The following is a 15,104-nucleotide window of genomic DNA, read 5'->3' on the forward strand; positions in this document are numbered from 1 at the left end:
GTGTCAATGTTATGTAGTGTTTTTGTATTGTATTGTATTGTATTGTATTGTACTGTTTTTGTAGTGTTTAAATCGTTGGAAAATCAATAAATATTAATTTTTTAAAAAAAAAAAAGTTCTCAGCTGCCAACAGGCAAGGGGCTCAAATATTCCCACAAGTCTGCCCCTTATCTACCAGCCTCCAAATTCCCCTAAGCCCAGGGCATCTCGAGGTAGTGAGGTATATAGCGTCCAAGTGTGTTGATGTTAAAACAAGAAGCCATTAGAACAGGTTTATGAAACAAGTTCTGAAGTTTATTAAAACAGAAAGAAGGACTTTTAAGACAAAGATATGCAATGCTGAAGTTACAGAAAACCACGATATTCTCTTTGGAGCAAAAAAAACCAAAAGAAAGCAGATTAAAATGCAATCTACCCTCACTGGGCTTCCACAATCCATAACATATCAGACTCTCAGAAGAATCTTACTCCCGAGTAACAACCCTTTATTTCCTTTGTTCCTTGTCACATTGAGTTCCTCCAGGATGGCTTCCTGTTTAACATGGGCTCCCCTTGTCAACCTCATGCTCCGCCCCTTGCCTTCCAGGTTCCTGGAAGTTTGGAGCGGGATATTCCACCCCTCACATACTTTTCACCAGGGCTGGCCCAATGCATTTTGGCACCTAAGGCAAACCACAAAATGACACCCCCCCCCTCCACCAGGAAAGAAGGGGTGAGTCAGGAACAAGGCAAGGTGTGTGGAATCAAATCAGCCTTAACTGATGGTTGAAGTGGAATCAAAGGGTGTCAGGGGGGTAGGGGAAGGGAACCACTTAGAATCATGCCAGGTAGATGCAGAGCTCAGGAGACCTCAGAGGGCAGACCCACCATTTCCTTCTGGGTGGGGGGTGGGGTGGAGAAGACCATCAGAGGCCACTGGAGAAGGCTGCCGAGGAGGCAGTAAACCCAGCCCCCAAGTAGCACACCACAGCTGTGGCCGCTATGTATCCTTGAAGGTCAGATCTGTTGCCCCTGTACATTGTGTCGCCTGAAGCAGTTGCCTCACCTTGCCTCATGGGTGAACTGGCCCCGCTTGAGATGCCTCCCTTGACATCTGAGCCTCAGGGCATTCAGTAGCTTTCCAAGATATCCCTGTAATTCCCAATGCACAAGCAAGAAAGACATGTTTGTATGACATGCAAGTCCATGCATGCACAATATGCATCTGCCCATGCAAAGAGTACAGTTAAGTCCAATTCCTTCATGGCTGCTGGGGCTTGGGGAGAGAAATATTGCAAAGCAGGAAAAAAAGCTGAACAAGCAATTTCTGTCGTTAGCCAGTCTGCAGAAGCAAAATGTAAGGTAGGGCAGCTGCAGAGCACATTATGCAAGCAAGAGTAGGGCAAGGGAAGAGGTGGGAGAGAACATCTGCTTTGCATGCAGAGGCTCCCTGGTCCAATCCCCAACATTGGTTGGGAAAGGCTCCTATCTGAAACTCCAGAGAGCAGTTGCAATAGATGGACCACTAGACGCACCTGGTTTAATAAACCAAACAAACAACCATTTGCCAAAATTAATGAAGATTGCAGGATTGTTTCCCAGGACAAAGATTACCTAGAAAAATATTTTTGTGGTTGTACCACAATATGGACATATATTTCTTTCCTAATCCAAACGAGCTCCACAAAGAAACAAAATGTGAGGATTCACCCTCCAGAGATTCTTGCTTCAATCTCAGCCCTCCCTTGATGCTTGACTGAACATTGCTTCTCATCATGTCTAATCTCTACTCTGAGGGACTTCTTTCTTACACTTGGCAAAGAAGAATCTTTGCAGGGAGACAGAAAAAGACTTGTAAAATTTCTCATTGGAAAAGTTGTAGATGAAGGGATCCAAGCAACAGTTGACCATGCTGAAGACTAAGGAGACATAATAAGCTATTTCTACACGGTACCGAAGCCCACAGGATGTCCAGTAATATCTCACAATCAAACCCACTGTCTGGCAGATGTGGAGGGGCGTGAAGCAGATGCCAAAGATGACCAAAGTGATGGTGATCATCTGCTTGGACTTGGTCTTAATCACCTTGCCTCGAAGATTGGCTTGACTGATTTTAGCAACGTAGGCTCCCAACATCACATAGGACACCAGAGAGATGCCAAAGGGAATGAGGAAGCAGAAGATCCCCAGGAAGATTCTGTATGTTAGATAGAGGTAAGCGAGCTCTGACCGGTAGATGCTCAGGCACTTGACCGAGCTGCCGATGACTGAAGTCTTGAGGAAGAAGAAGAGTGGAAGCCCCTGCAGGAAGAGGAAAGCCCAGAAGACCAAGATCAGCTTTTTCAAGGCAGACTTCTTCCTCCAGAGGGTCTTGGCATTGTAGTGGACAATGGCTTGGTACCTGTGGATGCTGATGAGCATGAGGAAGTAGATGCTTCCATACAGGTGAGTGCTGAGCAGGAAAACTTGAAGCTGGCAGACAAACTGCCCAAAGGGCCAGTGGTTTCCCAAGCTGAAATAGGCCACCATCAGTGGCATGACCGGAAGGACAATGATGTCCACCAAGGCCAGGTTGAACTGAAGCATGGTGCCAGAATTCCAGCGCTTGATGGCAAACCAGTAGATCCAGAGGCTGATGCTGTTGAAGATCAGCCCACCCACTGAGAGGATGCCCCAAAGGATTGGGATGGAAAAGTGGAGCTCCCACGGCAGGCATTGTGTCACGTTGGTGGCGTTCATTATGTGACAGAGGCAGGTGGCTCCAGATGCTTTGGAAGAGATGTCCACACGACTGCTCATCCAGGAAGAAAAGAGGAGAAACAAAAGACAGGTTTTCAGTTCCCTGCCACTTCCTAGAAGATAAGGTTCAACTGTGTCCTTTCTGTTGTGTAGTTGTGTTGTGTTGTGCTGTGTGTCACCCACCCCCTTTTGTATGTTGTAGGTGAAGGTACATTGCCTTTTAAGGTCTTCTAATATGTCCTCAGACAACAGGAAACAACCCCAAAAGGTGGAACCTGTTGTTCATTTCATGACCTTTGCGGTGTGCTCAGAAATTATCTGGTCCTTCAAATGCTGGAGAAATCTGAGAGTGTCTTTAAAACTAGGGCACTTCAATTAGAACACTTGAGCATTCATCCTGATTTGTGTGCAGAAAAATCTAAGAAGAGCCCTGCTGGATCAGGCCAGTGGCCCAGCTAGCCCAACAACCTCTTCTCACAGTGGCTAGCCAGATGTCCCAGTGCCAAGCCTGCAAAGCAGGACCTGTGTGCAACAGCTCAGATCTGATGACAATTGCCATTTTTGGAGCGTGCATTCACATTTGTTTGCACGGAGGCTAGATGAAGCTGTGTCAAAGCAAATGTTATCCCAGACTTTGCAGTGCATTTTCTAATTTCGAAGGGGAGTGGGTTTGCCATGTGAGAGCTCCCAATGGGCTCTAAATGTGCAACATACTAGTCATGATGGCTATGCTCTGCCTGCACAGCAAGAAGCAGCAGTGCTTCCAATTGCCGATCGCAAGAGACCACAGGAGGAAAGAAGGCTCTTGTGCTCAGGTCCTGCATGTGAGTTTCCTATAGAGGCTTTTAAAAGGTTCAGGCTTTAGGGTGCAGGGTGGGATGATGATGATGATGAACCATTGTTCTGCCTGGACACTGAGGTTCAGTGCAGAGGGCCTTCTGGTGGTTCCCTTGCTGTGAGTAGCCAAGTGACAAGGAACCAGGCAGAGGGCCTTCTCGGTAGTGGCACCTGCCCTGTCGAACACCCTCCCTTCAGATCTCAAGGAAATAAATATTTGACTTTTAGAAGACATCTGAAGGCAGTCCTGTTTCAGGAAGTTTTTAAAGGATTGATGTTTTTAGATATGCTGTAAGCTGCCCAGAATGGCTGAGGAAACCCATTACCCTAAATGGCCTCGGTCCAGTATACCTGATGGAGTGTCTCCACCCCCATCGTTCTGCCCGGACACTGAGGTCCAGCTCCGATGGCCTTCTGGCAATGCCCAACACATTTCCCTAGTTCTCTACTGTTATGTACTGAGCTGAATCCTAGGATCCAGAATGCAGCAGTCTGATTGGTCCGCAGGAGCCACCCAATCCAGCTCCAGGTGGTGGAAGTGAATCAGCAACCTGATTGGCCTGCAGGAGCAGCCAATCAGGCTTCTGGAGGAAGTGAATCCACAACCTGATTGGCTTACAGGAGCAGCCCAGATTTAGTCAATCACACGGGGCCCATTGTGTAAATAATGTATATATAGCAAGACTTTGGGGGAAAGTTTCATTCATTGCTATTACGAGCTGAATAAAGAGCATGAAATTCACACTCAACTCCGAGTATATTTCATCTACAGTGCTGCTATTTTTTTTCCTGCTGGGGGTAGGGAGAAAGAGAAGGAACAGATGTGTGTGAAACATGTTTGGTACAAGACTTTCTACATGTGTTTTTTTTAACTCCATTGCAGTCAGTGGCACCATCAGGACTGGACTTTAGGGCAGATGCCCAGGGGACCCACTTAGCATAACAAGTAGAAGCCCCCCCCCCTCACAATGCAGCTGGGCTGGCTTGCCATATTTTGAAGTACACAAAGCAACACACATTACCATAAAGAGTCTCCTTGCTGCTCCCTGTAAGAGCGTTGAGTCCAGACTCAAATATTGCCTACACACACCACTGATTTCAGTTCCCTAATTCTGACCACCCGGGTTCCCTATATCCAAAATCCATTTCCTCTGTGACATATTCCCCTGCAAGCCAGAACAGAAGCAGGAAATCAAAAAGAGGTATGTACTTCCTGAAATCCATGCCCACCTCTGAGCCAAAACAAAACTGGGCTATTGGCAACTTGCATGGAAGTGGGCAGCCTTTGGCCCTATGGATGTTGCTGAACCACAACTCCCATCAGCCCCAGCAAGAATGGCCAATGGTCAGGGCTGATGCAGGTTGTAGTTCAGCAACAACTAGAGGGCAAAATATTCCCCATATTGGAATTACGGTAGATCTTCGCTTTTTGCTTTCAGACCTCTATCTAATTATCTGTGCCTAAGGGAAGGTTGAGGGACGTGGGTGGCGCTGTGGGTTAAACCACAAAGCCTAGGACTTGCCGATCAGAAGGTCGGCGGTTCGAATCCCCGTGATGGGGTGAGCTCCCGCTGCTCAGTCCCTGCTCCTGCCAACCTAGCAGTTCGAAAGCACGTCAAAGTGCAAGTAGATCAACCGGTGGGAAGGTAAACGGCGTTTCCATGCGCTGCTCTGGTTCGCCAGAAGCGGCTTAGTCATGCTGGCCACATGACCCGGAAGCTGTACGCCGGCTCCCTCGGCCCATAAAGCAAGATGAGCGCCGCATCCCCAGAGTCGGCCACGACTGGACCTAATAGTCAGGGGTCCCTTTACCTTTAAGGGAAGGTTGGGGGGCTACTTTTGCCTCTGGCCCAGCCCATCACTGGTATGCAGCCCCTAACATTTGTTCAGAAGGGAATGTGACACTCCTGGATTGAAAAATGTTCTCCACTCCAAGATAAACCATTGCTTCCCATTGCATCCAAATGCAAGAAGCATCGGTTTGGTGCAACCCAGAAGCAGAACCTTCAAATTTCCTCCATTCATGCATAGAGGCAGGAGCAGAAGGAACTTGCAAGATAAGGGCTTGTGCCATTGCTTGTGATCTAGGCCAGTAAGTCACAAACTGGTGTGACTGTGAAGCAAATCTAATGGCCTTAAAACAGGACTGGGGAAACAGCTGTCCTCTTGATGTCGTCCTCCAGCTCCCAGCAGTCAACATCTGAGGGGCCACCCGTTGCCCACCATTCCATTTGAAGAGCTGATCAACAAGATTTAGTGTTTGTAAATTAAAAAAACACATATCTAGGGCTTCCCAAATGTTCTGCAAAAACAGCATTTTAAAAAGCCAGGGCTGTGACAATGAAAAAAACCCAAAAGAGTCCTGTGGCAATGTAACAACTAAGTGGTGTTCAGCCCAACCTGACTTGTTTAGTTAGAAGCCAGTCCTGTTGTGCTCAGTGAGGCTTGCTGCTGAGTAAGCATGCATAATACCACATCTTAATGGCACAAGAGACATAGCAAGCTGCAGTGAATATATATATATATATATTTGCAGGGGAACAGTTAGGACTAGAGGTGCCAGCTTGTGAGGGCGATTGGTGGGGGTGTTGTTGCACATGTGACATTGCGATATCCTGGCATTGTGCACATGGGCATCATGCCTCCCTCTCTAACCCAGGCAGAAGCTTCCCTGGTTTTGGGAAGGAGGCACCAAGTACTGAGTATACCTGCCAGAATGCTATTTGCAGAAATAAATGGGTCCCACGGTAGCTTTCCTGTGGTTTGACAAGCCACAGCCCTAGAAATTTCTCACCGTTATTTCCTCTACTGGGCTTGGTTTCTTGAGAACAATCAAGCATCGTCAGTCACAGGAAAATAAGGCTGAGGCAGAATGCCAGCAGCCCATGATGCTCACACGAGGCCCCTGCAAGGAGGGAGGTACTTGTGGGCGTGATGAGCATGGGTGCTTCCTTGGTGCGCATTGGGGTTCTTGGGGTCCATTGCTTCATGTCTGGGGACAAGTGGGGCCTTTGCACCTCCCTTGGGATTTGGCCTGGCCGCCTCTGGTTTTTGTCCCTCTCTCATGCCATCCTAGGTAAGCCAGTAAAAGGTAAAGGTAAAGGGACCCCTGGCCATTAGGTCCAGTTGTGACCGACTCTGGGGTTGCGGCGCTCATCTCGCTTTATTGGCCGAGGGAGCCGGCGTACAGCTTCCGGGTCATGTGGCCAGCATGACTAAGCCACTTCTGGCAAACCACAGCAGCGCACGGAAATGCCGTTTACCTTCCCGCCGGAGCGGTACCTATTTATCTACTTGCACTTGATGTGCTTTCGAACTGCTAGGTTGGCAGGAGCAGGGACCGAGCAACGGGAGCTCACCCCGTTGCGGGGATTTGAACCGCCGACCTTCTGATCGGCAAGTCCTAGGCTCTGTGGTTTAACCCACAGCTCCAGTGGTGGCTGACAAAAACTGGAGTGATTCATTCAGGGTTGGGGTGGGACAGGAACTACTGAATTAAAAAAAAAAAATAAAAAATTTTGCAACAAGAGCAATAATCAGAGCCCTGCTGAATCAGCCCAAGGGAGACCCATCTAGTCTACTATCCGGCCTGTCAGGATGCTACAGGTAAGAGCTCTGTGCAGGGTGTTGACCAAAGGTGGACAAACTAGCCCAGATGGAGAATGACTGCTCCCCCACCAGAGGTACTACTCCTCCCCTAACAGCCAAATGATGAATAGTTACCTGAAAAGGCATGGTCATAACGAAAAGTTAAGCCAGAGGTCAAATCAAAGCCAGTTACTAACTGGGTCGAAATGAATCTGTGTGTGTTTGTTTATTTCACAACATTTATACACAGCTTGATTGTAATAAAACCTCTAAGACGGTTTACAGGAAAAAACAAAATATATTAAAAAACAGGTAATTAGAAACATTTTAAAAACAATTAAGATCCGCATTAAACTAAAAAGAGACTAAAACATGTCAGCTCATCCTCTATGCATCTGGGTAGGCTCGCTTGCTTAAATAAAATTGTTTTAAGCAAGCACTGAAAAGAGAACAGTGAAAATGTGTGTCTAATGCCAACAGGTAAGGAGTTCCAAAGTGTAGGTTCTGCTACACTAAAAGAAGAATTCCTTAGAAGTGCACAATGGGTATTACGGTATGTGGCACCTGTAATAGTGCCCGTTCTCTGCAGATCGGAGTTTTCGAGTGGTGTAAGGTGATCCCACAAATAAACTGACCCCAGGCTGTTAATGGCTTCTCGCACGAATAATAACACCTGAACTTGGCCCAGTGGCAAGTGAGCAACTGTTGCAGGTGTCTGAGCAGAGGTGTTATAGGCAGACAGAAGCAGTTCACATTCTGACAGCAACTGCGCTGCAGCATTCTGCACCAACTGCAGCTTCTGGATCAAGTACTGTACAAGGGAAGCTGTATGTAGAGTGTGTTGCAGACCTGGCCCCATAACAGAGCCAGGTCTGCAGACCAAAGTGGGATTTCTTTGTGGGAAGCAGATTGCTGTTTCCCTTTCCCTCTCCTTCTGTACAACCAGATTGCAAACTGGTTTCTCTATGTACCCTACTGAGTAAAGATAAAGATGTTCTGCTTCCCCCTTTCACAATATTTGCCAATATAGGAGATAGTCAAACAGTGCTCCAGAGCCTGCTGTTTCCTCTTAACTGTGCACAATGAATCAAACAGCCAGGAGCCATGAACGTGAAGAGCATTCTGCTTATTTGCCAACCACCTGGCAAGTCTTAAAACTTAATAGGTATGCTGCTGATGCCTCACTTTTTAAAGAAAATATACCTGTGGTTAAAACTGGAGGTCACATTCATGTGGCAGTTTATTCCATTTCCCTTACTTAATTTTCACATTATATTTGAGCTTTCACGCAATGCCATTTCTGGGAAACAAATGGACTGTAGTTCATGTTTAGTGCTCACGTCTATGTTACCTGATTGCAGAAAGTATCTCTATGCAGCCCTCTTAAAACAGAAAACTCAGAAGTGAGGAAATTTGGGACAGCTTACCAGTTCCTTCCTGCCATTTTCATGGGAGAGTCACAGGGGAGCAGAAGCAAGTTTGTGCAGACAGGGTGGGGGAGCAGCAATGTTGACCACCAATGTTCATTGGTGTGAATGAAATTTAGCATGACATGTCAGCATATTGCTCTAATGCAACGGGTGCCACAGTGTGAAAGGAGTATTAGAAAACACGAGAGAGGAGCTAGCATTATAAGGAAGACTAATGCAATATTCCCCACTCCCCTAAGTCTCTTTACCCTCCAACTCAGAAACAGAAACTCTCATGAGTCTGAGTGTGCATATTATTAAGGATTTCACATTGAAAGCTGATTTCTGTTCCTTTTCCTTTGCTTATTTGTATCCTCTGATTTTATTTAGTTCAGCCTCGATGGTAGCAGATGGGCAGCTTTAAATTTCCACATATTTCAATAAATGTCTGTATACAGATTAAAAAAACCCAAAAGGAAACAAGCTTACGTTACTCTGATTCCTAAACAGGGTCAGGATAGATCCAATGTTAAAAACTACAGACCAATCTCCCTACTTAATGTGGATTATAAAATTTTTGCAAATATACTGGCTAATAGGCTAAAAAAGGTTTTATCTGAGTATATTCATAAAGACCAGGCAGGATTTCTGCCTGGAAGACATATGAAAGACAATATTAGAAATGTTGTGGATATTTTGGAAAAGTTAGAAGCAAAAAAGAGTTGTAAAGCAATGTTAAAGCCTCTGGCAATGTTTCTTGGAGTTTTATGTTACATAACTTAGAAAGTATGGCGATAGGTCATGATTTTATAAAGAGTATTAAAGCGATCTATCAAGAACAAAAAGCTAAAATTATTGTAAATAATGTGGTTTCAGAGGAAATTAGAATTGAGAAGGGAACCAGGCAAGGGTGTCCACTGTCCCCTCTGCTGTTCATCTCAGTTCTGGAGGTCTTGCTAAGTATGATTAGAAAGATGAACAAGTTAAAGGTATTACAGTAGGTTCGAAACAATACAAATAAAAAGCCTTTGCTGTTGATTTAGTTCTGACATTACAAGATCCAGACTCCAGTGCAGTTAAAGCACTGGAGCTAATACATGAGTTTGGTCAGGTAGCAGGATTTAAATTAAACAAGAGCAAGACCAAAGTAATAGAGAAAAACCTGGATGATGAAGAAAGGAAAATATTACAAGAAAAAACGGGCCTAGATTTTGTGAAAAAAGTTAAATATTTGGGGGTGAACCTGTATGGGAAAAATTTGAATCTATATAAGGATAACTATGAGAAAATATGGAATGAAACTAAAAAAGATTTAGAGATATGGTCTAACTTAAAGTTGTCATTAATGGGCCGGATTTCTGTGATTAAGATGAATGTGCTGCCAAAGATGCTTTTTTTGTTTCAAGCCCTCCCAATTATAGACAATGTGAAATGTTTTAAAGAATGGCAAAAAGTTCTTTCTAGATTTATCTGGCAGGGGAGGAAACCTAGAATTAAATATAAATTACTTACGGATTCTAAAGAAAGAGGGGGATTCTCTCTGCCAGACTTAAAAATCTATTTTGAAGCTGCTGCACTTTGTTGGATTAAAGAATGGATGAAATTAGAAGAGACAGATTTACTAGATTTGGAGGGATTTGATAATGTGTTTGGTTGGCATGCATATTTGTGGTATGATAAAGTAAAAGCCCACAAAGCATTTAAAAACCATATAATTAGGAAATCGTTGTATAATGTTTGGATAAAATACAAAGACCTTTTAGAAAGGAAGACGCCCAGATGGCTTTCACCAATGGAGGCAAAGGCCCAGAAAAAATTAAATATGGATACCAAATGGTTGAGATATTATGACTTATTAATAGAGGGAGAGGAAGGTTATAAATTAATTTGAGCAAATTAAAGATAAGCTAAACTGGCTACATTATCACCAGATTAACGAATTGTATAAATTGGATAAGAAAAATGGTTTTGCCTTGGAAAAATCTAAGTTGGCAGCAAGAATACTAATCGCAAAGTATTGGAAGACACAAGATCTACCCACTTTGGAAGAATGGCAGATGAAGGTGATAGACTACATGGAATTGGCAGAAATGACTGGCAGAATCCGAGACCAGGGAGAAGAGTCGGTGGAAGAAGATTGGAAAAAGTTCAAAGACTATTTACAGAAATATTGTAAAATTAATGAATGTTAGAATGATGTTGGATAGAAATTAAGTGGTTTTTAGCTGTAATGTTATAAGGGAATATGAAAAAATGGATTATTATCAGGCAATCTAAGGTTATAATATTTTAAGATTGAAGATTAGGATTAACAAAGAAGGGAGGGATTTGCTGAACTAACAAACTGAATTGGAATACAGAAAAGGGAGGCGTGAGGAGGTCCGGGAAATAAGCAAATGAAAGATAAGTGATTGAAAGACTGAATTGTTTTTAACTACTTTTATTTTGTATCTTTCTTTTATATTTTTCTTTTTTTTTTTTCTATGTTGTAATATTTTGAAAATCTTAATAAATATCTTATAAAAAAAAGGAAAAATCTAAGTTGGAGATGGAGTTGTTAGATACTGAAGGTAAAAACTTATCTAAAAGATACAAGCTTTTGCTGGAGTGGCATACGAAAGATGAACAAGTTAAATCGGTGTTGATAGATTGGGCAAGAGATTTAGGACATAATATAATGTTTGAGGACTGGGAAAGATTGTGGAAGAAAGGGGTTAAGTTCACCGCATGTACTTTGTTAAAGGAAAATATTATGAAGATGATGTATAGATGGTATTTGACTCCTGTAAAATTAGCAAAGATGTATCATAATTGTGATAATACATGTTGGAAATGTAAAGAAAAAGAAGGAACATTCTTTCATATGTGGTGGACCTGCCCCAAGGTGAAAGACTTCTGGGAAAATATTTATAATGAATTGAAAAAAATGTTGAAATATACATTTATAAAGAAACCAGAGGCCTTTCTTCTTGGAATAACAGGTTCAGAATTGCCCAAGAAAGATGTTAATTTATTTTTGTATGCCACAACTGTGGCTCGTATTTTGTTAGCTAAAAAGTGGAAAACTCAAGAATTACCAACAGTAGAAGAATGGCAGATGAAGATGATGGATTTTATGGAGCTAGCCGATCTAACCGGAAGAGTCCACGACCAGAAGGAGGAGGAACACCACGAAGAATGGAAGAAATTTAATGATTATTTAGCTCAATTTGTTAAGCTAAAATAATTGGAAATAGCTTCCAGATACTTAATGGGCTTAGGATTGTATTTATGTTAACTGATAAAATAATATGTCTAATACAAGAAGGAGAAGATTTAAAGATGTTAATGTTTAATTTAAAGGGTATTAAAATTGGGATTTGGAAAACCGTTATAAGGATATGCAATGAGATTCAACTAAGGGGAAACGAGGAAGTCGTTTTACAAAGTAAATAACTGTTATTTTCAATAAGGTTATGATTTATGTTTGTTATGTTTTGTTTGTTTTGTGTTTTTGTTTGTTGTTGATATTATAAAAACTAATAAATTTTTTGCAAAAAACAAAACAAAACCCAAAAGGCAACGAATACAACCATAAAACCATAAAACACTATGCAGCTCCAGCAAGTTAAGATTCCTATCAACTATACTTTAACACAGGATATATTTTTTGTTTATCAAGGCTGGGAGGGGGGTTGTTTGTGTTTTGCTAAGAGATCCAAAACTGCACACACTTAGAGGATGTGTTGCTTGCTGCATGTTTGTGCCTTGCTTTTCCTCCCAGGAACTCAGGGCTGTGGATCTTGTCTTCCCCTCCCCACTTTTTATGGTCACAGCAGCCCTGTGAGGTAGGCTAGGCTGAGAGTTGGTAATTCAGTCCCCAAAACTGTGAAACTGCTTTGCTTGTGGTTATTTATCAGGCAATTTGGGGTCTGGTAGTTTGCTGTAAATATCACATGTTGCATTTAAGCTGCTTTTCTGGCTTTGTGCGTGTTTATTTTCCTTTTCATGATCTGTGAATGGCGCTATATCTTTGTAACTTGCTTTCCCCCCCAGATGCTGATAGTTGTGTACATTATCCTCCCCACCTTCATATTTGCAACAGCCCTGTGAGGTAGGCTAGGCATACATATGTATATAAGCAGCAGTTCTTGTCAATAGATTGCTGGCACACTCCACATACAGTTTATGTGGCTCAGATCCGGTCAGCATCCCTGCACCTGACAATGTCTAACATTGCTTACAACCCCATAGTGTTTTATCTTTTACCTTTCCTTTTCCGAAGGACATTTTCTCACTTGGACACCAATAATCCTCTTAGGGAATTGGAAAAGAGCCTGTGAAATTTCTCGTTGGCAAAGTTGTAGATGAAGGGATCCAGGCAACAGTTGACCATGCTGAAGACCAAAGAAATGTAATAGGTGACTTCTATGTGGTACAGAACCTTGCAGGACACACCATAATATCTCACAATGGAAGCCATGGACCCACAGATGTGGAGGGGTGTGAAGCAGGTGGCAAAGATGACCAGGGCAATGGTGATCATCTGCTTCGACTTGGTCTTCATTACTTGGCCTCGGAGATTGGCTTGACTGATTTTAGCAATGTAGGCCCACAACATCACGTAGGACACCAAAGAAACAGCAAAGGGAATGAGGAAGCAGAAGATCCCCAGGAAGATGCCATAGGCTAGATAGAGATAGGTCAGCTCTGACTGGTAGATGCTCAGGCACTTGACCGAGTTGCCGATGACTGAAGTCTTGAGGAAGAAGAAGAGTGGAAGTCCCTGCAGGAAGAGGAAAGCCCAGAAGACCAAGACCAGCTTTTTCAAGGCAGACTTCTTCCTCCAGAGGGTCTTGGCATTGTAGTGGACAATGGCTTGGTACCTGTGGATGCTGATTAGCATGAGGAAGTAGATGCTTCCATACAGGTGAGTGCTGAGCAGGAAAACTTGGAGCTGGCAGACAAACTGCCCAAAGGGCCAGTGGTTTCCCAAGCTGAAATAGGCCACCATCAATGGCATGACTGGAAGGACAATGATGTCTACCACGGCTAGGTTGAACTGAAGCATGATGCCAGAATTCCAGCGCTTGATGGCAAACCAGAAGATCCAGAGGCTGATGCTGTTGAAGACCAACCCGCCCACTGAGACGATGCCCAAAATTACTGGCAGGGCAAAGTGGATCCCCTCTGGCTGGCATTGTGTCATGTTGGTGGTGTTCATTCGGTGAAGGAGACAGGTGGCCTAAGTAGAGTTGTCCGTACACGTTCCAGTTCAGAATACAGAGTCGGCAAGCAGGAGGAGTGATAATTTGCTTGTGGTAGGTGAAGTCAGCTGCTAGCAGTGCCCTTCTGTCACAGCCCTGAAAGTGTGGCCGAGGTGGGGCCCTTCTCCCCTGCCCATTTCCTATTTTTCTCAGGGCTTCTTCTGAGTCAGTTTCACACCCAAAAGAAAGACTGAAACTTGTGTTGCTTCTCTTGCTGAGAAATCTGGCACTGACACTTCAAGTCTTTCGGTTTTTGTTTTTATTTCAGAGAGTTTAACACTGAACTCTAAAAGCATGGGGCTGAATCCAGCTAAGGCCCATTTGCATTATACGTACATTTAAAGCATCATCGTACTACTTTAAACATCCATGGCTTCCCCCAAAGAGTCCTGGGGACTGTAGTTTGTTCAGAGTGCTGAGAGTTGTTAGGGGACCCCCTATTCCCCTTCACAGAGCTGCAATTGCCAGTTTCCCAAGGAAAAGAATTGACTCTTAAAACATTATGGGAATGGTAGCTGTGCAGGGGGAGTAGGGAGCTTCCTAAGAACTCTCAGCATTCTGAACAAACTACAGTTCACAGAATCCTTTTGGCAGGGAAGCCATGACTGTTGACAACGATGTGATACTGTTTTAAATGTACAGCGCTGAAAACACCTGTCATCCTAGACTTCCGGTCGGCGCCATCGGTTAATGGCGGATTTCCCTCCGAGCTCCGGAGGGGGTCTGCTTTACAAGTTCGGGTCCTGTCGCTACGGCGAAGCGGGGACCCTCAAAAATTACAGGCGCGGAAGCCTGTGAACAAGGAGGCTCGGTGGGCACCATCGCGCCCCCCCGAAATCGCAAGGGAGCCTTTTTAAAGGCTCCGGAACGGCAGCGGGGGGAGAAGCGGTGCTGAGAGCCGCTACCCAGCTTGTAAAGCGAAGCCGCATCGCCATAGCCGGAGAGCGCCGATTCCTTCCTGAAAATTGGATTACAAAGTAAAACCAGTGAGTAAGACTGACTTAATTGGGATTTACAATTATCTTTTTGAAATTTGGCTGAAAACGGGATTGGTTAAAGTAAGGAAGTCAGCCTTTCCCGGACTGCATAAGGATAAAGCAAAGAAGGATTAAAAGCTGCAACCATTGAGAGATCGCAAAGAGTGAAGAGAACCAGACATAAACTGTGAATTTTCCCCCTTTTGGTAGGCAGGAGCAAAAGGGGGAGGAATTTGGAATTAGAACCTGCCAGAAAAAGATTTTAAAACTTTTTATCGCTGTGTCAAATACCCCTGAAACGGACTGCCGGGGCAAAGGAACCTGGAGAG

The 15,104-nt window shown here is 44.0% G+C and overlaps 2 protein-coding genes across 3 annotated transcripts; both read right to left on the reverse strand.

Annotated features, from left to right (window-relative positions):
* Positions 1-274: 274 nt before the first annotated feature.
* Positions 275-12,911, reverse strand: LOC308468598 (P2Y purinoceptor 2-like). Of its 2 annotated transcripts, none has more exons than XM_080990994.1 (2): positions 12,801-12,911; positions 275-2,770 (listed from the first exon to the last, which is right to left on the reverse strand). In XM_080990994.1, the coding sequence occupies exon 2, from the start codon at positions 2,716-2,718 to the stop codon at positions 1,759-1,761; it is 960 nt and encodes a 319-aa protein (XP_080847120.1). In that variant the 5' UTR covers positions 2,719-2,770; positions 12,801-12,911; the 3' UTR covers positions 275-1,758. The 2 variants fall into 2 exon arrangements, with proteins under 2 accessions (XP_080847120.1, XP_080847121.1); XM_080990995.1 differs by having other exon boundaries at positions 275-2,773; positions 12,801-12,894.
* Positions 12,464-13,846, reverse strand: LOC308468604 (P2Y purinoceptor 2-like). Its single transcript, XM_080991002.1, has one exon. It carries the CDS (start codon positions 13,753-13,755, stop codon positions 12,826-12,828), a length of 930 nt encoding a protein of 309 aa, XP_080847128.1. The 5' UTR covers positions 13,756-13,846; the 3' UTR covers positions 12,464-12,825.
* Positions 13,847-15,104: the final 1,258 nt, after the last annotated feature.

The sequence above is a fragment of the Podarcis pityusensis genome, assembly GCF_964106645.2.
Source record: "Podarcis pityusensis genome assembly, chromosome: Z".
In the NCBI taxonomy this organism is placed as follows: domain Eukaryota; kingdom Metazoa; phylum Chordata; class Lepidosauria; order Squamata; family Lacertidae; genus Podarcis; species Podarcis pityusensis.